At 35.8% G+C, this 13,618-nt stretch overlaps 1 protein-coding gene across 6 annotated transcripts in view; it reads right to left on the bottom strand.

Annotated features, from left to right (window-relative positions):
• The window catches only part of Cntnap4 (contactin associated protein family member 4), a 237,479-nt gene that overhangs the window by 34,896 nt on the left and 188,965 nt on the right, over positions 1-13,618 (bottom strand). For all 6 annotated transcript variants that reach the window (XM_026409135.2, XM_026409139.2, XM_026409141.2 and 3 more), the window contains one exon: positions 51-221. In XM_026409135.2, the coding sequence (XP_026264920.1) occupies positions 51-221 (171 nt within the window). The remainder of the gene's footprint in view (positions 1-50; positions 222-13,618) is intronic.

The following is a 13,618-nucleotide window of genomic DNA, read 5'->3' as shown; positions in this document are numbered from 1 at the left end:
TTATGACTAAAACCTAGATTCCCACAGACTTCTCTGCAAAGGAGACTTACAGCGTAGCTCTATTCGTATGAAATCAGTAATTCCCAGGTTCTCTAAAAACACCCCCGATAGAGCTGTTGTCTTAAAAAAAAAAGACACATCAGCACTAAGTTCTCCATGGAAAGTAGGGAAATGAAGGTATGAGGCCTCAGTATTGAAGGAAGCAGAATTCCAAAATGACCCTGTTTAAAAAAAAAAAAAAGAAGAAGAAGAAAAATTCAAAAGTAAGAAAAATTCAATACACACATGAATGATATATAGTATTTTTTATATCAATCATTCCCACTATTTAAAGCACTGCTCAGTTGTATAAACTGCTTTTGTTTTTTTCTATTAATTGTGTGAGACACAAGACATGAACTTAAAGACTGAAGATTTTACAAGAAAATTCTGGATTCCTTCCAACAGGAAGGGAATGATAGGTACTGAAATGGCTTAAAGAGAAGAAAATATCCCAGCCTCTACTTTTCCCTGCCAAAGGGATATTTTAAGGCTCCACCAAACATTGATGAATACTGAATTTTTTATTACTTGAAAATGTTAATTTTTATTCAATACTAATTGTTACTCAAAGCCATTTATCTGCTTTGAATAACAAAATTCCTAAAGAAGCTCATACTGGTTCTTGTTCCAACACACACAACTTCACAGAGCTACCTTCTCAACCATTTCCATGCATGGGCCTTGTGATTTCCTAAACTGAGACTGGCATTCAGAATAGTATCATTCAAATAAAGACCAAGGCAAATTTACTCTGTGCTGTGCAGATATTCTCATAAAAATATTCTTTTCCTTCAAAATCATTTCTTATTTTGCTTTTAAGAGGGAGGTAGATGACCACCAGTAGAGGAAAAAGCATTCTCAACAAATTTACAGAGGCTTACAATCAGAAAATGCTTAAGAGTTTTGAGATATAAATGAACAATATATGTAAGCTTTGAAGTTAATTATAATTATTCAAATACAACTTTTGATCTCTACTTTCTCATGCCTGGTTTTTCTTTATAACTGTAATTTTTCTTTTGAAAAAAATATTGCAGGGGTTAATACAGCAGAAAACATGGAAAATACAGAATAAATGCAATGCCATCCAGCTGGATACACACAGTGGAGGAGGAGGATTATCAAAGAATGAACTGTGCATTGCAGCTGCCCCCAGCAAGTTTTCTGCACATCAACCAGGAATTGACATCTTTAGTTTGAGGCAACTGTCTCCATGGGCACTCCCAACACTGGGTAGAATTCTCCTATCTAAATGACCTTCCTCTGGAGTCAAAATAGCCATTGCAAAACAACAGCTAGTTACGTTAGAGAAGAACTCTACCTAACTACTTAAAAATCACAAACTTGACTCTGCGTCTACATGTCCCTTCGATTTTAACTTGTTTCCTATAAATTCTGGACTAAACAGTTCTTACAACTATTTTATTTTTTTTCTGTTTTTCTTGTGGACCTGATTCAAAAGTCAATTCTTGTTTTTGTATTTGGACAATTTGAGAACTGAATTTATTCAGCTGAGAATAATCTTACGTGGAGGATTTTTTTTCCCCCTCAGAGTCAAATGAAACTATATATTATCTGAGTCACGTCATGCTTAGCCCTTATGTCCTTTTCAAAGCTATTTCTATGTTTACACACTTTAGTCTCTGGAAAGGAACATAAGAAAATATATAATATCAAGTCAGAGATAACAACACATTTGTGTTCTTGAAAGTCCTTACCTGGTCTATTTTTAAACGGAATTCGACACCCTTCTGGTGAAATGTTGAATGTGGAAATTAAAATAAAGCTGCAACATTTCGGAATATTATTAAATCTTATTGTGTCTGATTAGAAAGGGAACATTCAGAATTACTTAAAGGTTTGAATTAGATAATATTATTACAAAACATAGCATTTCATTTGTTTCAGATTGTAGCATAACTAACCTAATAAAGCATCATATTGAAGGCTTCAGGGAACTCGTTGAAACAGAGGAACAATTCTGTGAATTGCTGCTGTCTGTACAATGGATGCTTTTATAGTAATGAAAACAATTCGTTACGTGAGGTAGCTCAAACACTCCCATCCACACAATAGTGGGTTTTGTTTAGTTATTTTTCAATTCACAATACATACAAAATGAAATAAGGACACTTTATGGGATTAAGAAATTGCTGCTAATTCAAAACAATTATAAAGAAAGTAAAGGCCAATATTTACATGATCAAATAATGTTAATGGCATATGATATCTCGGCTCTGCATACACTGTGCTAAGATGCACCCAGAATAATCTGAGGGACCTTAGAGAAAGACGAGACAAGAGGAGGCAGAGCAGAGCTCAACAGGCAGCAGGCAGGTGGGAGCAGGAATTGGAGTCCTTGAGAGAGAGTTCTGTGAGCAAAGGGCTTGAAAATCCCTGAGCTGCCCCAGGAACAGATCTGAAGGCATGCTGTGCAAATTCAAGCCCTTTTACTATCTCAACAAAATCATACTATGATGCATTATTCCAAGTAATAATACTTAATAATTATTCTAAGTAATAATACTTAACAAACTGATAATATTTATTTTCAATTGAATTCAATATAAAGTACTAGAGATTTTAAATTCCTTTGGGAATTTAAATACCATCTTTTATCTTTCCATAATACGTGTGTATGTAGGTATAAATAAAAACAGAGTCCACAAATTATTTACATAGAAGATATACTGACCCCCTATATACAATTAATTTACTCTTATGTTAAAATTATTACCCTATGTGCACATATGATTACACAACCTGTGTAACTCTACATCATACACAGCCAGAAGAATGATAAGTTAGATTCCATTGATGTGTGCTGTGTCAAAATGCATTCTACTGTCATGTGTAACTAATTAGAACAAATAAAAATATTTTCAAGATTATATGTACTTTTAAAAAATAATTGTTTAGGGCTGGGGATGTGGCTCAAGCGGTAGCACGCTGGCCTGGCATGCGTGCGGCCCGGGTTCGATCCTTAGCACCACATACCAACAAAGATGTTGTGTCCGCCGAGAACTAAAAATAAATATTAAAAAATTCTCTCTCTCTCTCTCTCTCTCTCTCTCTCTCTCTCTCTCTCTCTCTCTCTTACTCTCTCTCTAAAAAAAAAAAAGCTTTAAAAAAATTGTGCGCTAAAAAATAATTGTTTAGCTCAACTTTCGTTTATCTTCTTCACAGACTAGGCTTTTAAATAGAGCAGATTTATAAAGACAGAAAGTAGATTAGTGGTTTACTAGAGCTGGGGAGAGGAGACAATTGAGGGAAGGTAGTGACTAAAGCCCTTTCTTAAAAGTTAAAAATATATATATTAATATATTGAAATACTGATGTGAGGAATATTTTAGCTGTCAAAATCATCTTCTAAATATTTATGAATCAGGGAGGGTGGGCAAAGTATTGGGGAGTAAAATCGATCAATTATATTTTTATGCAATATAAATACGCTACAACAAAACCTGCCATTCTGTATAATTAATATGCACAAAGAAAAAAGAAAAAAACAATGAAAATATTTATGAATCCTTAAAGCATAAGCTGGAAACTATAGATTTCTTCACAGAAATAAAACACTAAGATTAATTACATGTGGCGTTATGGGAACACAGAAACCTATGTATTGGTTTCATAATTCATGGGTCCCCCTTTTTAGCACTTTTATTATCATTTTCAACCAATTTATGAACATCAACTGAAATCCACATGAACAAAATGAAATTGAAAATGTAATCTGGCTGAAGATGATTACAGCTTGTGGGTTGCAGATAGCATAAAAGAGAACAGAGTTGTTGGTAGACGTTTCATAGGGTAAGAGACCCCCTTCCCTGCCCTTTCTACACATACTTGGTAAGGCAAATACCTCTTAAGAAGGCGGAAAAGAAGATGTATTTGTAGTCAAAGAACTTAACAAACCATCTCTGAAGAAGATATTTCTTATCACTATTCTTTTTCATGTAATTTTTTTTATTTCTATATGACAGCAGAATGCATTACAATTCTTGTTACATATATAGAGCACAATTTTTCATATCTCTGGTTGTATACATAGTATATTCACATCTATTTGTGCCTTCATACCTGTACTTTGGATAGTAATGATCATCATATTCCACCATCATTAATTACCCCCATGCCTTCTCCCTTCCCCTCCAACCTTTCTGCCCTATCTAGAGTTTGTTTATTCCTCCCATGCTCCCTCTCCCTATCCCACTATGAATCATCACTAGCAATTAGAGAAACGCAAATCAAAACCACTCTAAGATTTCATCTCACTCCAGTCAGAATGGCAGCTATTATGCATACAAAAAAAAACAATAAGTATTGTCGAGGATGTGGGGGAAAAGGTACACTCATACACTGCTGGTAGGACTGCAAATTGGTGCAGCCAATATGGAAAGCAGTGTGAAGATTTCTTGGAAAATTGGGAATGGAACCACCATTTGACCCAGCTATCCTTCTCTTTGGTCTATACCCAAACGACTTAAAAACAGCATACTACAGGGACACAGCCATATCAATGTTTATGGCAGCACAATTCACAATAACTAAACTGTGGAACCAACCTAGATGCCCTTTAATAGATGAATGAATTTTAAAAATGTGGCATCTTATCACTATTCTTATAGGTTAGTTTTGTGTAAAATTGTTAGGATATTAATAGCCACTGCAAGGGCATATGTATATACTTAAATTATTCAAAAATACACACTTTCACTTTTGTTTTAGAAGGAACTAGAAGTATAGAATTTTGGAGAAAGCATCCAATTACTTTTGGTCTAGGTGTAGAAGGTTATATAAAATAGTAAATGAGATGAGTGAAGTTTATTTCGGTAGGTTATTGCCTTATCCATCAGTTGTTCCTATGAAGGTCACAGTGAGGTTGGAAAGGGTGGGAGCTATGTTAGAAACAGATGAGAACCATCCAAGTGTCACATCCCTATTTTATTTGAAGCAACTTATTTTCAACTAATAGTGGTATTTTAATATACAAGGGAGATCCTATTATAAATACAAGATAAATTGTGTCTACCTAAGATGGATTCCCTTTGTTAATATACATGACATCCAATAAAACTCGAGTCTAGCTACCCATTTGAGAAGAGTATAAGTATTGATAGATCAGTTGTAACCAAATTTAGGTATTCAAACAACAAATAGAGTTACTTTGGATTGAACAAAATAGATAAGTGACAAATTAATCAAGAGCTTTTTAATGATCATACACACAAAGAGTCACTAAGTGTGACTCTTTGATTTACATGGTTAAAATCAAAAGTAACTTGGTATTCAGATTATTGTCTTTTTAACACTCCAATTGACTTTAAATGGAAGAGCTCTTAATATTTGATTTTCTACTTGTATATACTTTATGCTACCAAGTGTAGACATCACCATTTTTTAAGTAGCCACATATATACACTGGCCACATTGCAAAATGGCACACTGATTTTTTTCCATGCCTAGATTATATTTCATGTACTAATTAATTTGATGAAGTATTTCATAAGACAATAATCATCAGGAATAAAAACTAGTAAATTATTCATAATGTATATATTGCCTAATGATTCCTGCATATAGGGCTTAATTACAATCGTCATATATGATTGGCTAAAAATACATCCATCTTTTAAAGCACACCAGGTGTAAATATATGTTGGCTATAACAAGGCCCAATATGAGCTCTGAAGACAACTCTGTGATCACATTTTATTTCCCTCTAGTTTCACTGGCCCATGCTCTTGGAGAATGATGTCACATGCTCTCTTCCTAATCACACCACATCCCATTTCTCATCCTTGAACTTATCTAGTGATCTTCTCTAAGAGTCGAGAAAGAAGAAGAGACGTTCTGTGAACTGCCACCCTGACCCCTACTTTCCCTCCTGCATCTTCTCTACACTCTGTACTCACTCCAGTTACAATAGATCAACAGCTTCTACTCCAGAGAGTTTCTCCACTGGGCCTCTCCCATTGACACAAACATGCTATAATTCTTCCTTCTTAGAAACCCAATCTTGGGATCCTACTTTTCTTTGCATGCACCATTAAATTTCTCCATTTTTTTTCTCTCTTCTCATTTCTTGAACCTATTCCAGGCTTTTATCCATCACCAAAGTCATGAATGACCTCCACATTGCTCAATTCAGTTACCTCAGTAGTCATGTTAAGCCATCAGCAACGTTTGCTGCAGTTGATTATTCTTGCCTCCTTGAAACACTTCTTCCCTTGGAGGCCACGATGACCCACCCTTTTCTGCCTTACTTGTTGATGGTACAATTCTCAGTCTTCTTTCTGTTTTCCTCCTCACCTCTTCAATCTATCACAGTTGCAATGTTCCAAGGCCTTGTCATTCATTTCACATCTCCATCCACAAAAACCCCACCCGGTCTGTCTCATGCTTTTAAATACAGAAGAACAGAATGCATAAACACTGGAAGGCTGGAACTTCCAGACTGACAACTGCATGTCTCTGTTAGAATGTCTAATGGCGTTTCAGCCTCTACACGTCCAAAAACTGAGTCGTGTGCCATGGCCACTCCTTCACCCCGGAAGCAATCTTCCCCACTTCAATCACTGTCAGTTCTATCCCTCTGATTAATTATTAGACCAAACACCTGGGTATCATTCTTGACTTTTATTTTTGCTACCTACACCAGTCCATCAGCAAATTTTATTTGTCCTCCTTTTAAACCAAGCCCATATCACCATACACCATTGTGGCCATTATTCAATCACCATGATCTCTCAGGTGGGTTAGTAATAAAGTCTCCTCCATGCTCTCTCCTTGTTGTGATGGTACCCTGCTCAAGCTCACTAAAACATAAGTTGGCTCAGGCCATTCCTCCATTCATACTCTCCTAATGCTTTCCAAGCTCGTTGTAGAGAAAAATAAAGACTTTTCAAAATCCTCCATGATCTGATCTCTGGGTTACTCTCTGATTTCGACCACCCTCCCCTTGCTCACTAACTTCCAAACACTGGGACCTTGGACTGGTTCACACATAACTGCTACATTCCCTTCTCTGTGTGGTTCCTCTGGCTTCTCCTTCTGTCTTGAGTACTCTTTCAAAGACATACGTTTCTCTAGCTCCCTTATTTCCTTCTCTTTATTTGAATGTCACCTTCTTAGTGAGCCTTTAATGGTCATCCCATTTAAAATTGCTTCCTTTTGCATAGATTTTATTTTCGTCATACCTATTATTAATACTATACCATATATTTCACTTAGTTGTTTATTGTCTTTCTCCAAGAGAATGCAAGCATAGTACTACAGATATTTTTTGTCCATTTTGTTCATTGTGCACCTTTCTCTCTCTCTCCCTCTCTCTCTGCATGTGTATGTGTGTGTGTGTGTGTGTGTGTGTGTGTGTGTGTGTTGGGGGGCATAACACAATGCAGGAGATTAATAAATATCTGTTGATAAGATTATAAGACTTTCTTCATCACTGTATGATAACCGTCAGACAGCTGAGAAGAACTCCAGTTTGGTTATAGAACATGTATCTCAAGATACCCACTCAAATCTTTGTTGAACAAACAGAAAGAAGAAGGAAAACAGAGGAGGACGAAGAAGTAAAAATAGAACGAGGAGGAGTTTCCAAGGTAAAGAAACTTCAGGAAAATTAGAGATAGGAAAACCAGTAACACAAAACATAAAAATTAAAATAAAAAGAAACTCCCAAAGGTGGATTACCAGGCATAGTGGAGTTAACAAGGTTATATTATCTTATTATCTGCTAAAATGGAATTGATCCTTACTTTTTAAAATGGCTTATATATTCTCTGCCAAATGGAAGAGAATCTGTCAAATGGAAGAGAAATTAGCCAAATCACTGGTCAATATCTTTTTCCAGCCTGAGCACCTAACTTCTGCAAAGTTATTTATTGCCTACATGCACCTTTGATTATTTAATGCATTCTGGGCAGCTGTGATTTCTCAGACAGCTGTACTAGTCGATGCAGACAAAATGAAGAAACTAATTTCAATGACACAAGCATTTCTTGGAACAAGACACTTGGAACAATTTTCTCCTAACTTTTTAAGTTTTAGAGGTGCTTTGATTAACCACAAAACTTTGACAAAATGAATTAACTGAGAAGAAATACTTCTAGTAACATGGGTTAAAAATTCAAAGTCAATGAACTTATAAAACTGACTGTTTAGATTAACACACTGAGAGCAGAAGTTTAGAACATGTTTGTAGCAACTTCAAAATACATACTGTATATGCCTTGTACCCCACCTCATCTATTCTGGGAACTGATTATGGGGCTGGTTACTCAACTCTGGGTAACATGCTGAAATTATTAAATATACTGAAACAGGAATAAATTGTACATGTTAAAAGTTTGGTAAAATGTAGGGCATGTGGATTATATCTCAACAAAGCTGTTACCAAAAATCAAAAACCATGCAGAGGTGAACCAGCTGAGTTTGTTATAGAATCTTAAGGCCCTGCAAACTCAAAAAATAGATCACTCATGAGTCATTCCAGGAGAGGAAACATCAACCACCTGACAATGAAGTCCAAGAAGAAATAAATCAAATTCAAAAAAAATTTCAAGTGTAGAGAGGCTCTAATAATATGATGAAGGGTTAACATTTAAAAATGAATCACTATACAAATAGTAATGTAACTAGCAAAAACTGGCTAGTAATGAGGTTTGCTTTTTTTCCAAATGAAGAAAACAGAGTAAAATGGACCATAAAATAATATTTTCTTCAAAATGTAAAAAGTATTCCAATTTAATAAAGGAACTATGTTGTTGAAAGAGTGAACTTTAATATCAAGTAAAATTATGTTTCCATTTGAAAGTACTTTTATTGTCATAGCCATATATATTTAAGAGTAATGGTTCAGATAGAACTAGATGTTCTTCGTACTATGTTTTTTTTTTTAAATCAACATCAGTCTTCCAATATAGCTAAACTCCTTTCACTAAACTGTATGTCTGCTTATCATTTAATCACTTATGCCATCGACAACTTATTCCTGATTCTTACTGATAACTTATGAGCTATTGGTTCCTGTAGCTGTATATGATGGATCATTCTCATTCTTTTGTAAACTGCTATTTATTGATTACCTTTCATGTAGCAGGTAATGGACAAGACATCAGGAACACAAAAACAAATCAGCAATGGACACCGTTCTTGAGGGACTCGAAAATAATTAAAAACCAGTAAGAGAAATATATCCTTATAATATGTTCAACATTTTTTTTAAAAAAAATGAAGAACTATCTCCTCTAGAGACCTGTAGAAAGCTTCTCGGAGGAAAAGTTGTCATGGCAGTGTGAAAGGGGTCAGTAAAAGAATTGGGGAGACTTTGCTGAGAAAGGAGAATGAGTGAAAAGGAATTGGAGCTAGAGACCATCAGGAATTTTCTGTCTGCAGCAAGAACAGAAGGTCCCTGTACAAGATTCTAGAAGTGCCCTGACTTCCTGCTGCAAATCAAAAACCTAATTTAATCCTGTGTGTCCATTCTGCACTTCTACCCTTTCTCCTTAGCATCTGGGGGCAGAGTTCTGGGATTTGATAGTTAAGACTGGAACACCCTGGATCCTGCCTCAGCCCACTTGGTCCCCTTCAGACCCGAACCAACCGCTGACCTACGGCTGTGATGCTCAAATCATATGTAGAGAACGTGCATCTTCCTAATCCATCATGAAGCAATGCTTTGGTAAAAAGGAGATAAAAATAATTTGCTAGAAAAATGGAAAGAGAAAAACAAAAGCATATAAAAAACACCATCCCTAGACCATTTTTTACTACTACTACGCACAACAGACATAAATTACTCTGTCTGGCTGACATAAATCATTCCAAAAATGTACTCTGAATTTCTGTACAAACCTCATCATTGGTCACACAGAACTGCCAGGTGGGTACCAGCCTATGGGCCACACCGGCCTAGGACAGCACAAAGCAAATTTGGCATCAGGAAGCTTGTTAGAAATGCTCCCGCCCCACCTCCTGAACCAGAAGCTCTGGGGATATGTTGCAGAAACCAGTGTTATAACAAGCTCTCCAGGTGTTTCAATGCATGCTGGGAAGGACTGTTTATTCAGAAGACTTTTGATGTTACCTCAAAAATAAAGATGCCCCCACCATTCCTGGGAGACCCAGTAGACACAAAAGCACCTGGAGCCCTGCTTCTCATCACCTTCTGCCAACTGGGAAACTCAGTTTTCCCTTGATTCTTTGACTCTTTTGTGTTTAAAGTTAATACAAGTTAGAAACGCCTTCAGCAGGATTCTAGAAGAGTCCTGGAGAATTAGAGAGTGACCACATTGATAAATCCTTTATGGTTTTAGGAATTTACTCCTGGTGACTTTTTAATGACCCAGTTTTTAAAATTAAGCAACCATGACTATTCATACTACCACTTGGTTTTGGGATTGGGCTTTTTTTTTTTTTAAGTCTTTTTGTACAGAGGAAAACTGAACCTTTTGGTATAGAGCTCTAGGAATCCTGACAAATGTAGAAAGCTACAAAACCACTACCACACTCAACATATAAAACATTTCCTTCCTTCACCTGATGAAAGTTCCCTTGTGCCTTCTGGTAAAGTTATTCTCACCTGGAAGCCCTTGCAAAAGGGACCTTTTTGTGTTCCCATCGTTTTGACTTTTCCATAATATCTTAGATATGGGATCACAGAAGGGTGCTCTGAGGCCAGGTCCTCTCGCCTACCATATGCAATTGACGGTCCCCCTTGTGGCCACACGCACCAAACAACCATTGCTTTCTGTGGTTGAGTACAATTCCACAGTGTATCAGGCACACACCAAAGAAAAATGGAATGTACACCCATCACTAGCTTATGCACATATGGGTGGTTTCTAGCTTTGGGAGACTCTGAATAAAGCCAATATAAGCCTTTGCACACAGACTTTTCATTTCTCTTGGATAAAATTCTAAGAATGGGATTTCTGAGTCATGGTTCGTTGTATGTGTTAAACAATAGAAGAAACTGCCTGACTGTTTTCAAAGAAGGGTACCCTGTTACAGTCACAGCCCCCATGTAGGAGGGTTCCAGTGACTCTGTATCTTCACTAGAACTTGGTGTTCATAATCAGTTTTTTTTATTATTATTACTTTACTTTTAGCCATTCTTAAAATTATATATTGTATTTCAATACGGTATAATTTTGCAGTCTACTAATGACTAATGATGTTCTGGATTTTTGCATGTGCTTATTTGAAATCCACATATTTCCTCTGTTATGAGTAGTATAATGAAATCTCTTGCCCATTTGTTAATTTGATTTTTTTGTTATTGCACTGTAGTGTTCTTATTATATTTCAGATACCATTCTTTATAAGGAATGCACCTTGCAAATATTTTTTCCCAGTCTATGTTTTGTTTTTTTTTTTTTTTGTTTTTTCATTTTCTTGACAGTATCATTTTAAAAGTAGAAGCTTCGGATTTCTGTGAAACCCATGAGTTTTTTTTTTTTATTTGATTTTATGGATTGTACTTTTAGTGGTGTATCTAAAAACTCAATGCCTAACTCAAGGTCACTCAGATTTTCTCCTATGTTTGCTTATAGAACTTTTATAGTTTGTGGTTTTGTATTTAAGTCTATGGTGAAGCTTGAGTTGATTTTTTGGGTACACTTTGAAGTACGAATTGAGATTCTTTTCCTTCTTCTTCTCTGTATTGTTTTTCAAAAGTTAATTCTGATTGTTCCAGTACTGCATCTTGAAAAGAACTGCCTTAGTAGCTCTGTCAGAAAACACACAGACTGTGCTGTATAGGTCTATTCTGGGCTCTCCATTCTATGCCATGAATCTCTTTGTCCATCTTGATGTCAATACCATATTATTTTGAATATTGTAGTGATATAAAAAGCCTTAAAATCAAGCAATGATGTCTCAACCTTTGTTTTCCGTTTTCAAAATACTTTAGCTATCTTAGTCCCTTTGCTTTTCCAAATACATTTTAGAAAAAGCAGGCCAATTTCTTGTATCAAAAAAAAATTTCATATTGTTGACACTGCTGTAAAAGTTCCTTTTAAAATTTCATTTAATTTTTTTTATTAGCACATAGAAATATTGTTTTTGCATATTGACCTTAAATCCTGGGACTTTGCTAAACCTATTTTTAAATTAATAAATTCTTTGGGATTTTTCTACCTGGAAAATCATGTAATCTAGAATCAGAAGTATTTTCTTTCTTCCTTTTTGGTCTATAGGTTTTGGGTTTTCTTTCTTGATTTCTTTCTTGATCACCAATGGTATCTTGAACAGGAGTGGTGAGAACAGACCTTCTCATCTTGATCCTGATCTTAGGGAAAGGCATTTCAGTCTCTGATCATTCAGTCTGATATCAGAGAGGGGATTTTCACGGATGCCCCACACAGCAGTGAGGTTTTCTCTTTAGTTCTTAGTTTTCTTGGTTTTTATCATACATAGAATAGTGAATTCTGTTACATTTCATATATCTACTGAAAAGAATTATTTTTTATTCATGATGATATTTACTAAGTATTGCTATCTACAGCCACAAACTTTAAAAGGCCTTATCATTCCTATCCATCCTACTTTTGAGAAAAGTACCTCACAATTTTTATCTATGACTTCTAACATCAACAAAAACAGCAGTAGTCACACAGAATTTTGGACCCACCCATGTTAAAAGCAAAATAAAAAGAATTTGGGAAAAATTGGCATCAGCCAATTAGGGGTAAGCTCATATCTGGTGCAAGTAGGTCTCAGACTCATTTTTTTATTTCTCTGTCTTTTCTCCCCCAAACCCTTCCCTAGAAAAATACGAGTAGACATAAAATTTCCATCATCTCTAGTTTGTTGGCAAAATGAGAGAAGTATTTTCTTTTATTCTAAAAGTTGGCTTTCTATTTAAAGAAAACTTTAAAATCTCTTGTCTCAGTGAATGACAGTAATGGTTTATTCACATCGGAAGCTGGAAGTCATCCTCAAACCTTCAATTCCCAACTTTCCGTCTGTATACTGGATTTGACCACCTTCTTTTGGCTCCCTGCCAGCCTGTGCTAGTTCAAGCCTCTAGCATTTCTCCTTGGTAACCTCAAAGTTTACTTTATTGGTCTTCAAGGTTTGTATCTTCATGCATTCAATTAAATCATGTGAATTAAACTAGTTTTCAGGTTTAAACTATCCAATGTCCAGTTCTGATATCACCTTCAGGGTAATGTTCGCACATCTGCTTGTCAGGCCTACTACAGGAACCTGTAAGTCCCACATCTGGAACGAAAAATAGTGTGCCCAGGGCATTGTGCCTCAAGAGGCGCAGATATCACACATAGATAAAAGGGGTATTTGCTTTTCTGGCTTTTCTGGCTGAGAAAATTATTAAAAGCCCCTCTTGTAAAAAAAAAATTATATATACATCATCATGGGAAAATGAGCCTCAAACCAAAAAATAAATGTAGGAGGCCAGTTGCTCATTATCAGTTCCACTAGTAAGTGAGAGACTAACTGACAGGCCTCTAAATACTTGAAACTGTGTGTAAATTCTTATCACTAATGTTGTCACCCTCCTTCCTATCCCCATCATCAGAACAGCCCAATGCTCCAGTTTCTC

This window comes from Urocitellus parryii, chromosome 15 (assembly GCF_045843805.1).
Source record: "Urocitellus parryii isolate mUroPar1 chromosome 15, mUroPar1.hap1, whole genome shotgun sequence".
Lineage (NCBI taxonomy): Eukaryota > Metazoa > Chordata > Mammalia > Rodentia > Sciuridae > Urocitellus > Urocitellus parryii.
Note: the sequence above shows the minus strand (reverse complement) of the source record. Positions and strands in the feature narration are given on the sequence as shown.